The sequence below is a fragment of the Natator depressus genome, chromosome 17 (assembly GCF_965152275.1).
Source record: "Natator depressus isolate rNatDep1 chromosome 17, rNatDep2.hap1, whole genome shotgun sequence".
Classification (NCBI taxonomy): domain Eukaryota; kingdom Metazoa; phylum Chordata; order Testudines; family Cheloniidae; genus Natator; species Natator depressus.
In genome coordinates, this window is record NC_134250.1 from 9249749 (window position 1) to 9267863 (window position 18115).

At 39.3% G+C, this 18115-nt stretch overlaps 2 protein-coding genes across 3 annotated transcripts in view; one reads left to right on the forward strand and one right to left on the reverse strand.

The window, feature by feature from the left end:
- Nucleotides 1-18115, reverse strand: part of NF1 (neurofibromin 1) — a 169197-nt gene that overhangs the window by 58499 nt on the left and 92583 nt on the right. The gene's annotated exons all lie outside the window — the stretch shown is intronic.
- OMG (oligodendrocyte myelin glycoprotein) lies at nucleotides 2218-5368 on the forward strand. Its single transcript, XM_074974308.1, has 2 exons — nucleotides 2218-2416; nucleotides 3186-5368. The coding sequence occupies exon 2, from the start codon at nucleotides 3191-3193 to the stop codon at nucleotides 4511-4513; it is 1323 nt and encodes a 440-aa protein (XP_074830409.1). The 5' UTR covers nucleotides 2218-2416; nucleotides 3186-3190; the 3' UTR covers nucleotides 4514-5368.

The window sequence follows — 18115 nt, forward strand, 5'->3', positions numbered from 1 at the left end:
CTTTTAAAGATCAAGACATACAATGAAGGTCTATTCCTCCATCCACTCATTTCAGAGGAGTACAAAGGCCTCATAATGTGGTTATATGTTAGCATGTGTAACAGGAAGATAAAGTGCATCAGGAGTAATTATGAGCCATGTGGTACAAAAAGAGGGGAAGAGGAGAATGAGGAAGTCTATGATTAAGTCTATTACTGGTACATAAAAAGAAACGGAAAGAATTAGACTTCAGATAAATTTTAAACTGAGAGCCACAAAAGTCACTGAGCAGAAGTTCTCAAAGGAATAGGGTAAAAGTGTAATAATATTAAAGAGAACCAAATCCTATGATTTTCGCTGGAGTCAAATGGAATTTTACATGTAAAGATTGCAGAATTAGGCCCAGAGTTTGCAAAACAACTTAGTGAAAAGCTCTGAGCACAATACCAATTTTTTAGCTGTAACATGCAAGTCTTAACAAAAATTTGATACTTTCACAAGAGTTAAATTAATACAACATGCCATGAGCCTCAGAGTTAACTCTCATGTACTGTATGTTTGGACAAAGAATATTGATTGACAAATACATTTACAATGCCGTAAACTTCAAGTGAAATAATGGTTTCTGCAAAGATGAGACTTTGTGGAATTTTATAACATTTCTTGCCCAAGAGAATTCTTCTGTGTGCTATATAGCAAAACCATATGTGACAGAATATAACTTATTTATATGTAAGCAGATCTGGAGAACTGCATCTTTAAAATGATTGCAAATGTCAAGAATCTGAACCAAGAAACAAATTCTAACAGGACTCCTGAATATTGGATTAGCATGAAAAGTCCATATTTAAGATCAATCAAAAAGAGACTCAAAATAGAAGCAGTCTGTATTATGAAGCCAGATTTTCCATAAAGTGGATTCTTCAAAGATTCTAGGAAGAAATTATACAACATTTAAATAAAAGCTACTTTAGTTTGGAAAAAAAAAAGTCAGTCAGAGAAGGGAGTCCGTTCTTTAAAAAGTAGCTCTACTCTGAAAAGGGGGTTCCTACAAAATATGGTGCCTTGGGATTCAAAGTTTATTGTCCCATAACAACGTAAATATGTAATTCACTCAGTTTAAAAGTAAAGATGTTTTTCTAACTCCCAGCTCTGAAAAGTCAAGCTGAAATTCAATTCAACTGTATTCTTTCTGGCTCACGGATCAACATCAGCAATAAAGATTCTGCTGGCCAATTCTGCCTTAAGTTTCACCTGAGCAGCCCTTTTATCAATAATGGGGTAGCAGAACATGGCCCTGTATTTGGATCTTCATTAACTATTTTGATGAGGACATATGATCCAGAAAAGAATTTAGCACACTGAATATTTCGTTTCATAGGGATAAGCTGCCAGATGCTGAAACCAGCTGCCCAGAACATTTCAGCAAAGAAGGGAACAGTTTATAATTCTAAGATTGCAGGCTCTTTGGAGCAAGGAGTGTGCATCTGTATGTGCCGCACAGAGCGCATCGTTAGCACATAATACAAAAATAGATAAAAGACTGCAAAGCATTTTTTAAAATTTTCATTGACAATAAAAAACATTAAGTTTTACATCTACATTTTGTTCACTGACAGAGGAAAAACTAAGATAAAAATAGCTACATAAGATGCCAGAAACAATGTGTCAGAAGGAAAAGCTTTATAAAAATTACGGATTTTAAAAGGCATGTATTCTATAATCAAATTAAAAACTAATAGCATAAAGCTATACATTGATTGTTTGAGGGAAATTTAAATAAAGTCTCACTGAGGATATTTGTATAAATCCCGAACAGTACTATTCTGTAGCTGATAGGATATACTGACAATCTCATCTTACAAGTGGAAAATTAATTTTTATATATATTTCCAATTTTAAAGTATTATGAAAGACTTTGGCTGTGTAGTTTAAGAAGGCTGAAGCAGAGGAAGCTAGAGTTAAACTGTAAAGTCATTATTACAAAAGTGTAGATTAAAATGAAGGTGCCAAGAACACAGCAGATATGAACAGCAGTTGTAAATAGGCTTTTAGGGGGAATCAGCAATTAAGCAAAACTGAGCTATAGAAATTCTACTGGATGTTTTTTATGTAGTCAGACTTACAGGTTTTATTTTGATGGAGCCACATCTTGAAAAATATGCATATAGAGAAGTTTAGTAACTCAATTAAAAACCTATTTTGTGGAGCATGCACCCCTTGCAATAAATTTGAGTCAGCACCAACAGCAGCTCTGCAGTCCTCCGATGTAGTGCTGATCAGGTGGTTGCAGAGCCCCTGCTAACAGCAATATGATGCAGCTGAAGAGGAAAGCACAATCCACAGAGAGGAACTGTAGCTATTCTCTAGAACAAGGCGACCTTTAAGCATAAATCTTTCAGAGAAATGATGCACTGATACTCCAGAAGGAACTGTGGTAAGTGTGGGGTTTTTTGGTTTGTTTTTAATGGCAAAAACCTACTGCAAAATTAAAGATTGGGAAATAAGACTGAAAATACCGGTCTAACAATTGCATGCACCAGAAATTTGCTGCAGTGACAGTTGAGATTTCATTCCAACATTAATTCAGGTTTCAAATATACATGTTGGCTAGCTTTAGAGAATGGGAGTAAAGTTGTATAAAGGAAGAACATTACTAATGTCTATTTTGGAATAGAGATGTGGAATCCGGAATTCAGGTTTCAAATGAGTTTGTAACAAATTATCTAGAGGCACTTCAACAAATCTTATTAAAACAAATACAATGTGCATGTGTGTGTGTGTGGAATTGCTATATTACTGCAGAGGTTTTTAAGGCAGATCCATTTGACAGCCATTTTTTCATCCATCTGTGTAAAAGAACACATTATTCCTAAGATAATATAGGCTTGAAATCACTAAAAAACAAAGCAGACATTGTCTAACATTTGGAATAGACTTGCATTTTAGGAAGAAAGCCCTCAATTGAGCTCAAGGGGGAAAGGGAGATGAAAAAATGAGTCTCATTCTGCTAGACACATGCCTGTAAATGGAGGGATGCTTTGTAAACAATTATAAAAAGGACTGTACCACAAAGGGTATTTTTAGTAGTAGTTTTTTTTAACGCAATTTCTCCAGCAAGTCATCAGTGCAAAGATGATCCTTACAAATGCATTAAGTATATTATCTTTATTATAAGGGTGTCACTTTGGTATATTTAATTTCAGGCAAAATGGAATACCAGATATTGAAAACACGTCCTTGTCTACTGGTCCTTCTGATTTTTATTCCCACTGTTCTGTGCATTTGCCCTTCTAAGTGTACGTGCTCAGGAAACAACAGAAATGTGGACTGTTCTGGCAGAAACTTGACTACGCTGCCACATGAATTTCAAGACAACATTACATATTTAAATCTGTCTTTTAACCACTTTGTTAATCTTGACCATCAGCTGACCCGGTTCACCAATTTGAGGACCCTGGATATTTCAAATAATTGGCTCAAGAACATTCCTGCTCATCTGCCCAAGTCTCTATGGGAAATATACGCCATGGGTAACAATATTAAAGTTCTTCAGAAACTTGATACAGCTTACCAGTGGAATCTTAAAGTGCTTGACGTTTCCAGGAATATGGTAGAAAGAGCGGTACTTATCAACAATACATTGAGTAGTCTCAAATTTCTCAATCTCAGTAGCAACAAACTTTGGACAGTTCCAACAAATATGCCCTACAACATAGAGACGGTGGATCTATCAAACAACTTCTTAACACAAATACTTCCAGGAACACTGGTGAGGCTGCTACACCTTACAAACATTTACCTGCACAACAACAAGTTCACATATATTCCTGACAAAGCTTTTGATCGGCTCTTTCAACTACAAGTCATAACACTTTATAACAACCCATGGTCATGCAACGATAAGCAAAATATCCCTTACTTGCTGAAGTGGGTAAAGGAAACAGCAGCCATTGTGATAGGGGCTCCATGCCCCAATCAAACTCTGTCTTGGATTAATGCCACACCACTTTTGGCTGCTCCCACAGTTACAGACACTAACTTCATAGGTAAAGGAACAAAGGCAGCAGACACGAATGGCTCTCCAATGGCAAATGACCCAATCCAAGTGACAAAAATACGTGAACAATTTCGAGCAAATGAAGTTACATTAAGTGCTAACTTAAGCCAAACTGTATTATTTACAAGCACAGATAGACCATTACTCCTCTATCCAGAAGATCCGACTCCTCGAAAAATTAGTTCGCATGAAGCAGCAGCGACACACACTATCTACATTAAAAATTCAACTGATGTGAACTCAAGCATGATAAGTTCAACAGGATCATCCACTACTCCCATGACCCTAAGTATTACCAGCAAAATGCTAACAAACTACTCTAAAATGCCTCAACAAAGCACAACCATTACCTTAAGGAAAGAGGAGTCCACCACAAATATTTTTAACACTCATGCGCCCTCCAAAGCAAGCATTTGTGAGGTGTATTCATTCTATGTTGTAATGCTTAATGCAGTGGCAATTCTGATTGGCTAAGGGCTTGCATTTTCTTCTGAAAATTAACACATTTACTCCAGCAATAAATAGTTGGAGCAAAACCACTCAAGTCTAAGAGTGAATCAAATACAAGAAAGTCAGTTTTGAAATTTTGACTCTGCTCTAAAGAAAGTAACCATTTTAAAAGAAAAAAGTGCACAATTAAAGTCTTGATACTAAGCTGCTACTTATTTTAATGTCGTATTGAGTAAAACTAACCTATCAAATGCTTTGTTTTTATGAAATGTGCTTATTTTGTATTTACATTTTTAATTTTCCTTGCACAAAAATAAAACATCGGAGTTTTATGTACTGGTTTTATGTATGTTTTTGTCATTAAACATCTGGAAAAAATAAAAGGCCTGTAACATATCTGCTTTTTCTTGCTTGATTTGCCAATCAGCAATTCTTGTCATACAGCTGTGCTGATCCTTTGTAAGTTAAAATGAATTGCAAAAGAGGGTGATGGGGAATAAAGTAAACAAAATCTGTTTCACTTATCAAAAGTTATTATTTGTGGAAATATGGTTGGCATGTATATGTCTATGTTTACTTCATAAGTATGAAAGATGTTTTAATATGAATGAAGAGTCACAGTTTTAAAGTCAGGAATTAAAAATAAATTATTTTGGTATCTACTGGATTGGAAAAAACCAAGGAAGGCAGCATGGTCTAGTTTTTTGAAAGGAGAAATGAGCGTCAAAGGAATGGTTTCTCTTCCTGGCTCTTCCACTGACAGATCTTGGGCAACTCGCTTCACATCTCTGTCTCTAAAGTTCCCCAGATTGTAGAAAGGGGATAATATACACCTACTATGAAATTCTTGGATAACAAGTACTGTAAATAAAAAAGTGATTGGGAAATGTAATTCTTTTAAATTTATTTCAAGCATGTCTCTAACAAACTAAAGCAACTTACTCCATTATATTTAAAAGGGAAGTCATTGCATGACTGGGTCACAATGCACCTTCATACTAATTTTGATCTGCAAAATGAACTGCAAGCAAATTTACCTATGCAAGATTACACAGCATATGTCAATTACAATAATTATATGATGATCAACTAATTAAATAGTAGAATGTACTTATTTGTCATTGAGACAAACCCTTGTGTTTTGAGAGCCATCAAGGCCTAGAAGGCATGAAATTTGAGAGGAACTCTCTAACCAATTTTGTTTTATGTGCCCACTTCCTTGTCTCAAGAGAATGAGCTCATAATTTAGCATGAGCATTGTATTCTGCACACTACTGAGCTGAGCTATACTTACGTGCATGGTTCCATGTACTCTGCTGCAGAGTAGCGCTAAATTGTGCAGCAAAGGTACTTGATATATGCTACTGAAGTTCTGCAGCAATGTGAAATACAGAGAAAAACTACTGGAAAAAGAGTTTTACTGAATTTATAACTAAGGCTATGATTTTTTCACGGAGGTCACGGAAGTCATGGAATCCGTGACTTCCAGCAACCTTCGTGAATTCAGCCCCAGAGGCTGGGAGCTGCAGTGTCCCCCCGCCACCTGCAGAGCGCCCTCACCGCCAAGTGGGGTACCCAGCAGCACCCGGCCGCCCCCCTCCCGCAGAGCTCTGAGCCGCCACGGGGGGGGGGGGGGCAGGAGCAGAGTTCCTAGTGGTCCCACAGCTGCCCAGCCACTACAGGCGATGTGGGGATTCCGCAGCTAAGCTCCCCATTTTGTCATGGATATTATTAGTAAACATCAGGGACAGGTCATGGGCTTCCGTGAATTTTCCTTTATTGCCCCGGACCTGTCGTGACTTTTACTAAAAATATCCATGACAAAATCTTAGCTTTATTTATAAAAATCACTCACTTAATATTTCATTATTACAGGCCTTTGTTAATGTTTTCCCAAGCATTTCAGCAAGTTGCTTAATTTCCAGCATGCCACAGGATCCAGCATGAGGGTGCAGCAAAAGCCAGGGGACCCCACTAAAATTTAAGTTCAGCACGCTATACTCCCTTTGGCTGTCAGGCGAGGGATATAGAACATTTACAACCCTCCTTTTAGCTATCTAAGAAGTGGAAGGAGTCAATGAAGAGGGGCACTGTGGGAACGAAGTGGGAATTAAAACCCAGGCACTTGGGAACAGGGAGTAGCTGGAAGGAGCTTTCAGACGTGCTGCGGGAGGCATATTCCAGTTCCTTGAATTGAGGATACTATTGGAAGCCACTGGTCTGCAGTGCCTTTGTCAGAGAAGCTGGTCAGGGGAACTCCACATCAAAATTGAAGCACAGCATTGAGGTGGGGCACGCACACTGAAAACAGAACTGCCTCTGTTTCCTTTGTACAAGAGGAAGAGGCTGGCAGGAAGCATTATTCTATCTGCTGTGAATGTGCATGCTCCAGGCCAGTTGCTAAAGCAACAGATAGAGGGCTGCAAAATTTTCATGAATAACCATCTCTGCCTTGGAGCTGCCCCTAAAGGTAAATTCTAAATCCAATTCCATGGCCACTGGAATCATAATTCACAAGACTTCTCTATGTGAACAATATTTCTATGATCAAAAAACGGTCAGAAAAGGATGAGCAAGCAAACTGCTCATATTTTAACATCTACCTGCAAAGTATATGTTGAACGATGAGACTAAAAAACTCAGGTATTTTACGGACATCCAATTGCACAGTTTTTAAAACTGCAGTCTATTGAGTTATTGGTAGTGCTCCTTTGACAAAATAAATATTCACCATAACCATTACATATCCTTCAAACGCCTCATTGCTATATCCTTAAGGATAGGTTAAGACCATACCATCACATCTCTCAATAGTCTTGGCTTTCCTATGCAAATAGGTCATCCCTTTCTGAATGTGGTACCCAGTTCAAAATTAAAACTTCTGGTGTCAAGGAGGAAAATTGGGGCAGTGACCAAATGAGAGCAAACCTAAAATGTTACCTTGACACTTTTTGTGTGTGTCCTTTTCAGTCATTAAGCTAATTTACAATTAGATTGTGCCATTAATCTGAAAGCCCACAGAAATTTGCAGATAGCTAAAATAGATATGTCCACCAACTACCGAAAAGCAGCTACTTCTTGGGTGAAACTAAGCAACTAGGCAGCTGTTTAGCATCTAAGAGTACGTAACAGTTGGAACAAGAGAAGAAAACTTACAAAAGATCAGGAAGACTGTATGGAGAATTTAGGTAAACAGAATGTAATTACTCAAGTTGAAATGTAAACAATCCTAGCCCTTAAGAACTTACCAGGTAACTTCAATGACTGTATAAAATCAGGGCCAACAGAAGCATCTGATGATAGGCAAAGCCAACCCTTCCTGTCTGCCATTGAGTCTGATGAAACAGATGAATCCACTGGTGTCAATAGGCTTTGACCAAAATTTTATCTCAAGTCTACTCACACATCAGGTGTATTCCATGCCACTGGCCAGGACATTTAATAGATGGCTCTGCCAGCAGCACAGCGACCCCAAACATGCTGATGCATTAGCTTAGTACCAATTGGGGAGGGCAGGGGGGGAGGGGGAGAGGAGGAAGAAGGGAAATGACACCAACCATCCACCACTTCCTGAATCAGATATTTCTTGGAAATCTCCCCTTCACAAAAAATGGTCAAAACCTGCTTAACTTGTGAGATATGACCGAGGTCACAGAACAAGACGAAATGACTGGACACACCTCAGGTGCAATCAGAAGCATTCTCCTACACTACATGGACACTAAACTCGCTCTTGCTGCACAATTCATTTAATCATGTCAAGTTCTGTTGGGTGTGACAGAATGAATCATGGAAGCAACTCTGAAATGCTCTGAGTGTGTGTGCAATGAACACTTAGTTCATGTTCAGTAAATGCTAAATGCAGTCTAGGAAAAATCCTCTTGTCCAGCAGGTCCAGGACAACCAAAAACTTGGTTAGGGCAGGTAATTACTGCATACCAGCTGCTACCTGGTTACCATATCCGACATAAGGCTGGAGATGGAAATTGGCCTCCTGTGTTTTCTTCTGGCATTTTGTGGTTTCCTCTTAATGCAGAGGGACAGGGGCTGAGGCAGGTGAGGAGTGGGTGGCAACAATATTAGCAAGTAGTCAGAGCGAAGAGGTCATCTGAAGCAGTCAAGAATATGTGGCAGTAGAGAATCATCTCACAGGTGGAAAGGGAACAGTATGCAGTTCCCTTCACATTACCGCAAAAAAACAAAAAACAAAAAAAAAGCACCCTCCCCAAATCTTAGGACCAGCCCTCTGTCTTAAACTGACCTACACTAGGGATAAGTTAAGAGGTCCTCTGGTCAATAGGCTGCTTGCAGTAAAGCAGGCTGAAATCATAAGGCTCTGCCTGTACTGTTGCTGAGCAACTAGAACTCATAATGGGTAACTCATTTGCCTACTTACTCACTGCTCTAACAGCAAGTCATTTGCATTCAAGATAAATGTGAAGAAAATAAAGAAATCAATTAACATGAATGCAAATACACAGGATTACCAGACACATACACTAGCTTCAGATTTTGTTCAGTACTATATTTGCTTTAATTCCATTCCTTGATTACAAATACATTTTCACAATTTTTTTTTAAGCATTTGTTGCCATGGTTGCACACAAACATCACAAAGCCCTCACAAAAGCAATGTTTCAATTTGACTCTTCTGGGTGCGGACACAATGGAATCAGTTTTTGCTTTTTTAAAATGGTAAAATCATTCCACCCAAATCACCCCTAAGAAAATGTTCTTCATCAGGTGTAAATTTTTTTCAAAATACTTATAAAAACACAATACACCATCATCCCCGTGTGCATAAAATGTTTTAATATTAGTTTATTCCATGCATATGCTAACAATTTTGGATTTTTTTAACTTAATTTCATTTCAGTACTTAAACACTATGTCACTTTGTGCATATTAATGGCTCATCTTTAGCAGCAACTCTTTTCATTGTTACTCAGTAGTTACAGCTTGCAACTACAGTAACTCCTCACTTAACGTCCTCCTGCTTAACGCTGTTTCACAGTTACATCACTGCTCAATTAGGGAACATGCTCATTTAAAGTTGTGCAATGCTCCCTTATAATGTTGTTTGGCTGCCTGCTCTGTACACTGCATGTAAGATTTTGTGGAAGAGCAGCGACTTTACAAGGGAGCATTGCACAAGTTCCTCTTCTCTGCCTCCTCCTGCTCCCTCCCATCGCTTCCTCTGCCGCCAAACAACTGTTTGGCGGCGCTCAGGACTTTCTGGGAAGGAAGGGCAGGAGTGGGGATGCAGCGTGCTCCAGAGAGGAGGTGGAGTGAGGGTGGGAAGAGGTGGGCCTGGAGTGGAGCGGACATGGGAAGAGGCAGGCCTGGAGCATCCCCCAGCAAAGTCGGTGCCTGTTCTTCTCTGGGTAAGCTGCCACTGCTGCTGTGAAGGTGCTTCCTAGCATCCTACAATGCAGCGGGCTGTGCCTGTGTGGGGTAAGCCAGGGGCACTTCCCAACCACAGTACAGTACAGTGTATATAATGCCTTTTGTCTGCCCCCCAAAAATTTCCTTGGAACCTAACCCGCCGCATTTACATTAAATCTTATGGGAAAATTGGATTCGTTTAACATCGTTTCACTTAAAGTTGCATTTTTCAGGAACATAACTACAACGTTAAGTGAGGAGTTACTGTATACCTGCTAGTATTGCCAGGCTGACACTTTAGACAAAAATGGCTGAAAGTTAGCAATTGTAATAGACAAAGGATTAAAAATTGTAAATGTTACTTAGGAGACCAAATTCTACTGAAGGACAACAGGATATAAGCTCCTAAATCACTTTTGAGAACAGTGCTTTGGAAAATGTTACCAAAATTTATGACAAATAATTATTGCCTCGAAGACATTTAAAATGAAAAGAAAAAAGACCTCTGCAAAAATCTCTCTCCATAGTGCAGGAGAGTTAAACACGTGGACTGCAAGCTGGGTTTGGCCTGCACCACAATTTCAGATTTTCTGGAATCTAAGATTAAATTTCAAAAGCTTCTAGCCCTCAGAGCTGCAGAGATAACCTTCTAAAGGCTAACACAGTATAATCAATGCAGTAATCACAGCCTGAGTCCATGGACTGTCTGACTCATAGGTATGAACTCCCACGTCCCCAATTAATCCATTTAGAGTGTCACTCCATTTAGAGTGTCAGCTTTTAAGAACAATGTTAACACTTCAGAGTCAGTATTCAGGGGGTTGTTAAACACACACACACACACACACACACACACACACACCCCGAACAACAAAAGTTTTGCAGGAGAAAAGCACCAGTGTGAACAGCGCTTTGTCGACAGGAGCACTCTCCTGCTCACAAAGCCGCTCCTGCTTGTGGGGGGCGTGGAAGCTCAGCACAGCTGTGTTGCTAAAAGCTCTGTAGTGTAGCCACAGCCAAAAAAGGCAGAAAGGGTTGAGTCTAAAGGGGAGCAGATTTTCTCAGTGAGTGATGCATGCAAGAAGGCACTGAACAAATTAACAACCCATTTATTACATACAGCCCATGCTCTCCCCTCAACTTCTGTGCAAACCTCTTCTTGACATTCATGTGCATACCGCAGTGCAACATGGGGAGTATGCCATTTGAATGTAAACCTCACCGCCTAATTACCCACAGAATTTGGCTGCCTCTTCCAAATAGGTTTGGTAGCCTTTGTTGGGGGAGGATGGGGGTGGGGGGACTTGGCCTAACATAAATACCTTTATATCACGAGACAGGGCTTAGATAAGGAGCTAAAAGTCACAACCAGGACTATAACACTAGATAGGTCACCAATCAAGTTTAAGTTTTTTTAGTACAACTATACAACGAAAAAATCGGTATAGTACCAGACATTAGACAGTGCTCTCAAGCATTAACTTTCATGAGGAAAAAAATGCTCTCAGTCTGTATTAATTCCTCAATCCAAGCACTGCAAAAAGGAAATTAAGAAAAATTAAGCTGTCATCTGCAAAAGGCTTCCACTCACCCCTGCCTATCTGTAGCACATTCATCTTTAATATTTCTAATATTTGAATCTTAGCTTTTCAACACTTTAATGCAGTTTTACAGGAATGACAAAGTGAAACCTTGCATTCAAGTGTGGACAGAGCAGATCCCATATTTCTTCTAGAGCCATTATAATCCCGCAGGTATGTAGGTAAATATTTATTTAGATTGTTCTACAGAACGTTCACACACTTGGCCTCATTCTTTCTAAATCACATTTCTTCAGCCATGTCCGATACACTTAGGCCAAGTTCTGATCTTCTGTATCCATGCTGCTCATTGACCCCCAAAGGATATGCAAAGCTGTAACAGTTGAATTTAGTGCTTAATCAAGTCATGGGCTTAACCCCTTGTCAAGATGGAACTCAAAAATTACTACGAGTTTACAAAAGTTCAGCAATGACTGAGGAGAAAAACACTGTCATGGATCATACACATCCAAACTTGGGAGAAAAATTCACCTTTGGGCTGAAAAGCAATGTAAATAAGATCAGCATATTTCTCCCCACTCCGCCAGAAAGTTACATGCCTGTAAAATTTGTTAGCAATTTAGCAGGAACTCCGAGAACAGAGGTTTTTCCCCAATTTTTTCCTGACACAGCTAAGAGTAAGAAACAGATTTGTTGTATATTTGCAACATAATGTGAGCCTCATTCAAAAATTAATTTATCTAATCCCTTACCATCATTAAACACACTATATGTAAAGAGACACTATACCACCAAAAATGTACCTTAATTGCATGCTTGGTTTTCCAAAATTCCTTTCCTATACCAAACTCTGGGCTGGTTATGCCCTCTTGCTTGACCTAAACAAACAAGGAGCATCCCATATTTCTACATAATAGTCCACCATATCCTGAAGCTTCAGAGAACTCCTTGAATGCTGCTGATTTGATCAAGGCATAAGCACATTCTTGGAAATTTTGAAGGGTTAAAATGCTTTCAGGGAATTATTTTACTTCCTTTAATCAATGCTAATTAGAATTTTTAAAAGAAGTTATTTACCTTGGGAAACAGAAATCTAATCAGACATAGGTAAACAAGGAAACCAAGCCAGCTATTTGTTGGCTTTTTGATTACATCATTATGAAGTGATACTTAAATAGTAGGAAAGAAATTTAGAATTAGAGACAGCACTTTCAGAGTCCAAGGATATCTAGCAACTGAATTCATTTCTCCCTAAAGAGGATCTGAAACAATAAAAAGGTATGAAACTATATGATTTGCTAAAACTGTCTCAGCCTTCAATAAATGGTATTAATTGCTTAATTTTTACCTGGCTTGTGAACTTTACCTTAAGTATTTTGAGCTTGGAAACAGACAGCTCAAAGCCTGATGGCTTGATATTTTATAAGGAATCATACTTTAGGCTGGCTAGTCGTATCTATGTTTTATGTAAATTTTGCTTACAGATTGAGAACTTTCTGTGCTGATCTCAGAACCTTTTGTTAAAATATAAAATAATTATACTCCTTATTGAATAAGTACATGTGAAGCTTATGTTATTCTGCATTTTTTGACTGGACAATGTTATACTAATTGATCTCATGCCTTTTTAGAAAATACTTCTTTAAAAATTTGCCCCAAAAGGAAGTAAATTGTACAAAAAGTAATAAACTGAGTAAATGGGAGTCAAGTTTTCCAAAAGGCTAAAATTTTTGCACTGTCTTCTTTATGTGATTAAGGAATCATGGCTGGTATGTTCAAGCAAGTTTATTGCTCCCTTTGCTTTATTCAGACCTGACAAGAATCATATTCCCATTGTGATTTTTTTTTAATCCTTATGTGCTACAAAAAAGGCCATACAATGCAATGTGTTCAGGTAGGAAGGAGGGACTCTGCTAGCAGTTGCAAATAGGATTCTCTTTACAGGCCAGTGGTTTTGCTTTTCCTCCCACGTTTATATGTACAGAAAGCAGAACTGGAAGATGACCACTTGAGTTTTACTATATGAGTACAGTGTATCAGGAGAGCAACAAGCTAAATCATTCTGCTGTTTACCAGAAAAACAAAAAGTTTTAAACTTGTGATATTGATTCCACCCCACCCCCCCAAAATAGAAGGAAGATGCCATTCAAATCATACCTGGCTGTCCTTGTTCTCATGCTATGTGAGCTCCATTTAATTGGCAGTGTAAACGATTACAAGATTGTTGGTCTGGATAGTGTGGGCAATGCTGACAATAAGACAACCCAGCCTGCCAACAAGGACAAGACCGCCCCCCCGACAGCCAGCTCACCTCCACCACCCACCCCACCAGCAATGACAAGGACAAGACTGCCGCCGACAGCCAGCTCACCTCCACCACCCACCCCACCAGCAAGGACAAAGACAAGGCAGTCTCCACCACCCGGCACAACAAGGACAATGCTCTACCAACCAGAGAATCTCTAAAGAATTCGACATTGAGAAGTGATACAACTCATCACCATGGAGGCTCAGCTGCTACAATCCCTTCAATGTTTACTATTGCATCACTGATGTCAACTCTTCCCAGCACCACTTTACCAAGTGGGGTGCATTTTCATCCTTTCAGTGGGCTCTGCAAACTTTTCAGATTAATTCTTAAATTATGTGATATTATGCCATATGCAACTCTTCGTTAAGACGTTTTCCTAGCCACTGCAGTTCTGTTGTCACCCCACTGTCAGCTCCATTACCCACCGGTGTTTAGTTCATCACTACCTCCAGCATGTTATGTAGGTACCAAGATTTTCCTAGACTATGACTATTAAAACTGTGGGATTCTCAGGGAGTTGGGTTATGGGGTATTTGCTCCTTATATGTGGTTTTCTGCTTTTAACCCAAGCCATGTGGAGTGTGCTGTGATAATAGGGTGATGGGTTCTGTATACATACCTGATGCTCTTATTGGTATCAAGTCTGAAAGATGGTTCACCTAAAACTATTTAACTTCTGTATATACAATAGTGCAGATTTAGTATTTTATTGCTCACATGGCCTTATCTAGTTTTTAAACAAATATTCTAAATAGTTTTATGTTATTCACAGCAATTAAAAATAAGTTGAGGTTGTCCAATTAGAAGCAAAAATTCCACTATTACCCATGTTATTTTAAAACAAGTGGGGGGGGGGACCCCTCAAAATTCTTTAAAAGCTACTACAAATTCTTCAAAATTTGATAGGCGTTAAATACCATAACGGACGGAAGCATGATAGTAAAAGTAACATCTACATAGAGCGGAGAGCTACTTGTTCCATTACTTTTGTTTCAAGGAAATTTAACACCACCATAATAAATAAGGCAGCATTTAAATGATAGGTACTAATTCTACAAATGAACAAACAAGACAAAGGAGAGGAAAGGTAAATTATTTTCTTGGATTCATGCTCAGGTACTGCCTGGAGTGTGCCAGCATTCAGCATGCTTTCTTGGCAAACAAGAGGAGAAAAACCGGTCTCTCTCCTGAAAGGTTTTTCACATCCAACAAGTCAGTTTATTTACTTGTATTAAACATGACCATTCAAAGTTAATCTGGTCACATCTGTACTCAAATATTCAGGACTGAGTAATTAAGACACTCTAAAATGAAGCCTTAATGAAAAAGCAGTACAACAAACACTACCTATGTTTTGTAAAAGTGTTAACATTCTTGTATTAAGGAAAGACATGCCAATTTAAAATCCCTTGCAGTTCTATTTAGCGGTCAAGCCTTTAAAAATATTCTTTAATGTTTTAGGTACCATTTTTTAAGTTGTTAGTCATATTGCTATGCCACAATTACAATATGCCTCTATTCTGCAGTTAAAATAAAAGTTTTTTCATATAATCAAACAGCCAAAAACCTACATAGCTGGTCTCTGTACAATTTTTGGTTTTAAACTTTACAATATTGAAAATTACAATTACATATTTTCTGAAAAGTTTGTTCTCCCATATTAGCTCTCCCAACCATCAATCATGGTTCCAGCAACACTTTGGTCATCAATATCCTCTCATTTTCTTACCAAGCTCACCTTTTTTCCATTCCTGTCTAGAGAGGATACAATTGTACACGCTTCCACTTAATCATGTATAGCTTTCTTTGTAACCCATGGATAGGTTCATCCTCCTTCATTGCTGCTTAGCAAGAAGTGGGGGGTGTGGGTGGGAGAGGGGGGAAAACCATGTAATCCAACCTAAGGAGGCTCAAAATTCCAACCTAAGGAGGCTCAAAATGCGCAGCTTTCTAAGTGTCACCCTTTAATAGTCCTGTTCTCTTAGTTTTTGAAAATTCTCCTCATTCGTGGAACTGTTCACACAAGACAACTTCCACAGCCAAACAGGACAAAACCTGGTCCAAAGTCAGGAAAGAGGATCAACAATGTCAATGCCAGACCTCACACAAAACCAGTTCCCACGAACACGATGCCAACTCTCAAACATGGAGCCAAGCTCCAACCAAGGCAGCCTTTTAGGACTCTATAGTTGTGAAAAAAAAAAAAAAAAAAAACAAAACCTCTAGCTCAGACACACAGATGGAGAACCCACGGTAAGTCTCTCAGCTGAATCTCTTGTTGCCAACAGGAAGGGCACATATTGCTCAGAGAATAAAAGATGTCTATTTATTGGGTTGTGGGAAAGGAGGTAGCACACTTGGAGTCTTTCGAGGAAGAGAGGTCAGAAATGGAGGCAAGTCCTGGGGAGGAAGAAACTTATTCTTAAGCAAGTGAGGGTACACAAAAAGGGTCAGTTAAACAACAAAAGCTGTGTCTCAGCCCAGAACCATTTTATCGGAGCACACCACAGAATTCGCACACAGAAAGGTCTCTCTTTCCTCTAGTCTACAGGGACTAGATTTGTGCATTTGATTTTTATTGGTGTTACTGTGGGAAGGCTGGGCTGAAGGAATGGGTTTTGCATAGTCCTCTGAAGGAACCGAGGTTTGTGATCATCCTGACATCTCGACATAGAATGTGTGACCTAGAAACACATCAAATCACAAACAAATCACAAGGGGCTGACAGTTCCACTATACTTGTGCAAGGGAGTGGTCACAGGAAGTCATGACCATGAGAGATCAGGTGGTTCCTCAGATAACTTGGGTCAGTCTTGTATACAACTTTAGAGAGATCAACTGACACTTTCAATATGACCTCGTATTCAATATCAGAGCTCTCCTCCAGTACTTTACCCCTTCCTATTTGTACCTTGATCCTTGGCTCCCATTAGCATCCTTAGAGAAAAGCAGCATAATATAAGAAAAGATCATTGTCCATTTTTGCAATCTCACTATAGAGCAAACAAAACAAAATCTAGATAATTACAGAGTTATTTCTTGATTTTCAATCTACTGCCCAAAGGAAGGACAGCAAGCCAGTTTTAGAAAAACGAGTCGAAGCTTTCACTTAAACTCTGACCCACGTTTCAGCTGACCAGTTCTGAAAAGGATCCAGTCAGGACAGTGACTGTCCTTTCAATCCCTTCCCAATAGGCTCTATCCCTCCCTGAGATATGCCTCAGTGAACATTTTAAGAGTCATCCAAAACTACATGTAAGGTCACAATATTTCATCCTTCCCCTCCAACTTTACAAGCTTTCTATTTTTATTTATAAAATGTCCCTTCTGGAAGTACATTTGATACAGTACACAAACAGGGATAGTACAAATCTGGAGGAAAAGGTATCTTACAACTTCTCCTCTCCCCTTACTCTCTCCTTCCATTAGACATATTCTTAAGATACTTAGGGCTTGTCTACACTAACATTTTATAGCACTCTAACGTGCAGGCCAGGGGTGTGAAAAATCACCCCCCTGAGCACAACAAGTCTGAACGCTAGTGTAGACAGGCTCCGAGCACTGGGAGCCACCCTTCCAGCACTTGGAGCTAATCCTCTCGTGGAGGTGGATCACCACACTCGCACTTCAAAGCGCTGCCATGTTTCCAGTGTGGCCATGCCCTTAGAGAGCTCATAGTGCAGTTTATGAACATAGCAAGCTAAATAGACAGGCCTTGCACTTAGCCAGGAAGGCAAGTACTCATTCTCAAGTTAAAGCCACAGAGTGAGTCAGAACTGAGCACCCCAAACAATAATGCCCTTCTACAAGCCCCCTTGTGTTTAAATCTAGAAATTATTAGCTCATGCACCTCAGCTGCCACGGTGGGGTCAAGGGTTCTCAGATAACCAGAGCCTCGGCCATATATTATTGACTCTCAAAACCAACATCCTACTGAGCAAAGAAAATACTTTTCACCAATAATTTCATCTCTCAGGCTTTTGATGATAGTATCCAAAAAAATATTCTCAACCATCTCTAAAATAGACAGCAAATAAACATTAGTGGTAGCGAGGCATGAGGGAGCTTCATGTTGCCCTTTACTTGCCACTCCTCATGGTTTTCTCTCATATATAGTGGAAGACTTCAGAGATATGGCTTCGAGGGCAGAGCTCCTAGCTATTAAGCAATAAAGGCTGTAGGCCTTGCTAGAGCCCTAGGCATAGCTGCTAGGGTGAACCAAAGTAGGCCTGAGTTTGGCAGAATAGTAACATGCCAGGTATTAGCTAACCAAGTAAGCACATTCCTGGCCTGAGAGGATGGAACAAAAACACCCAGAGCTCTCAGAATACTACATACAGATACATACCAACAGATTGTATAGGAACACATTGACGCCCCCGTAAGAGA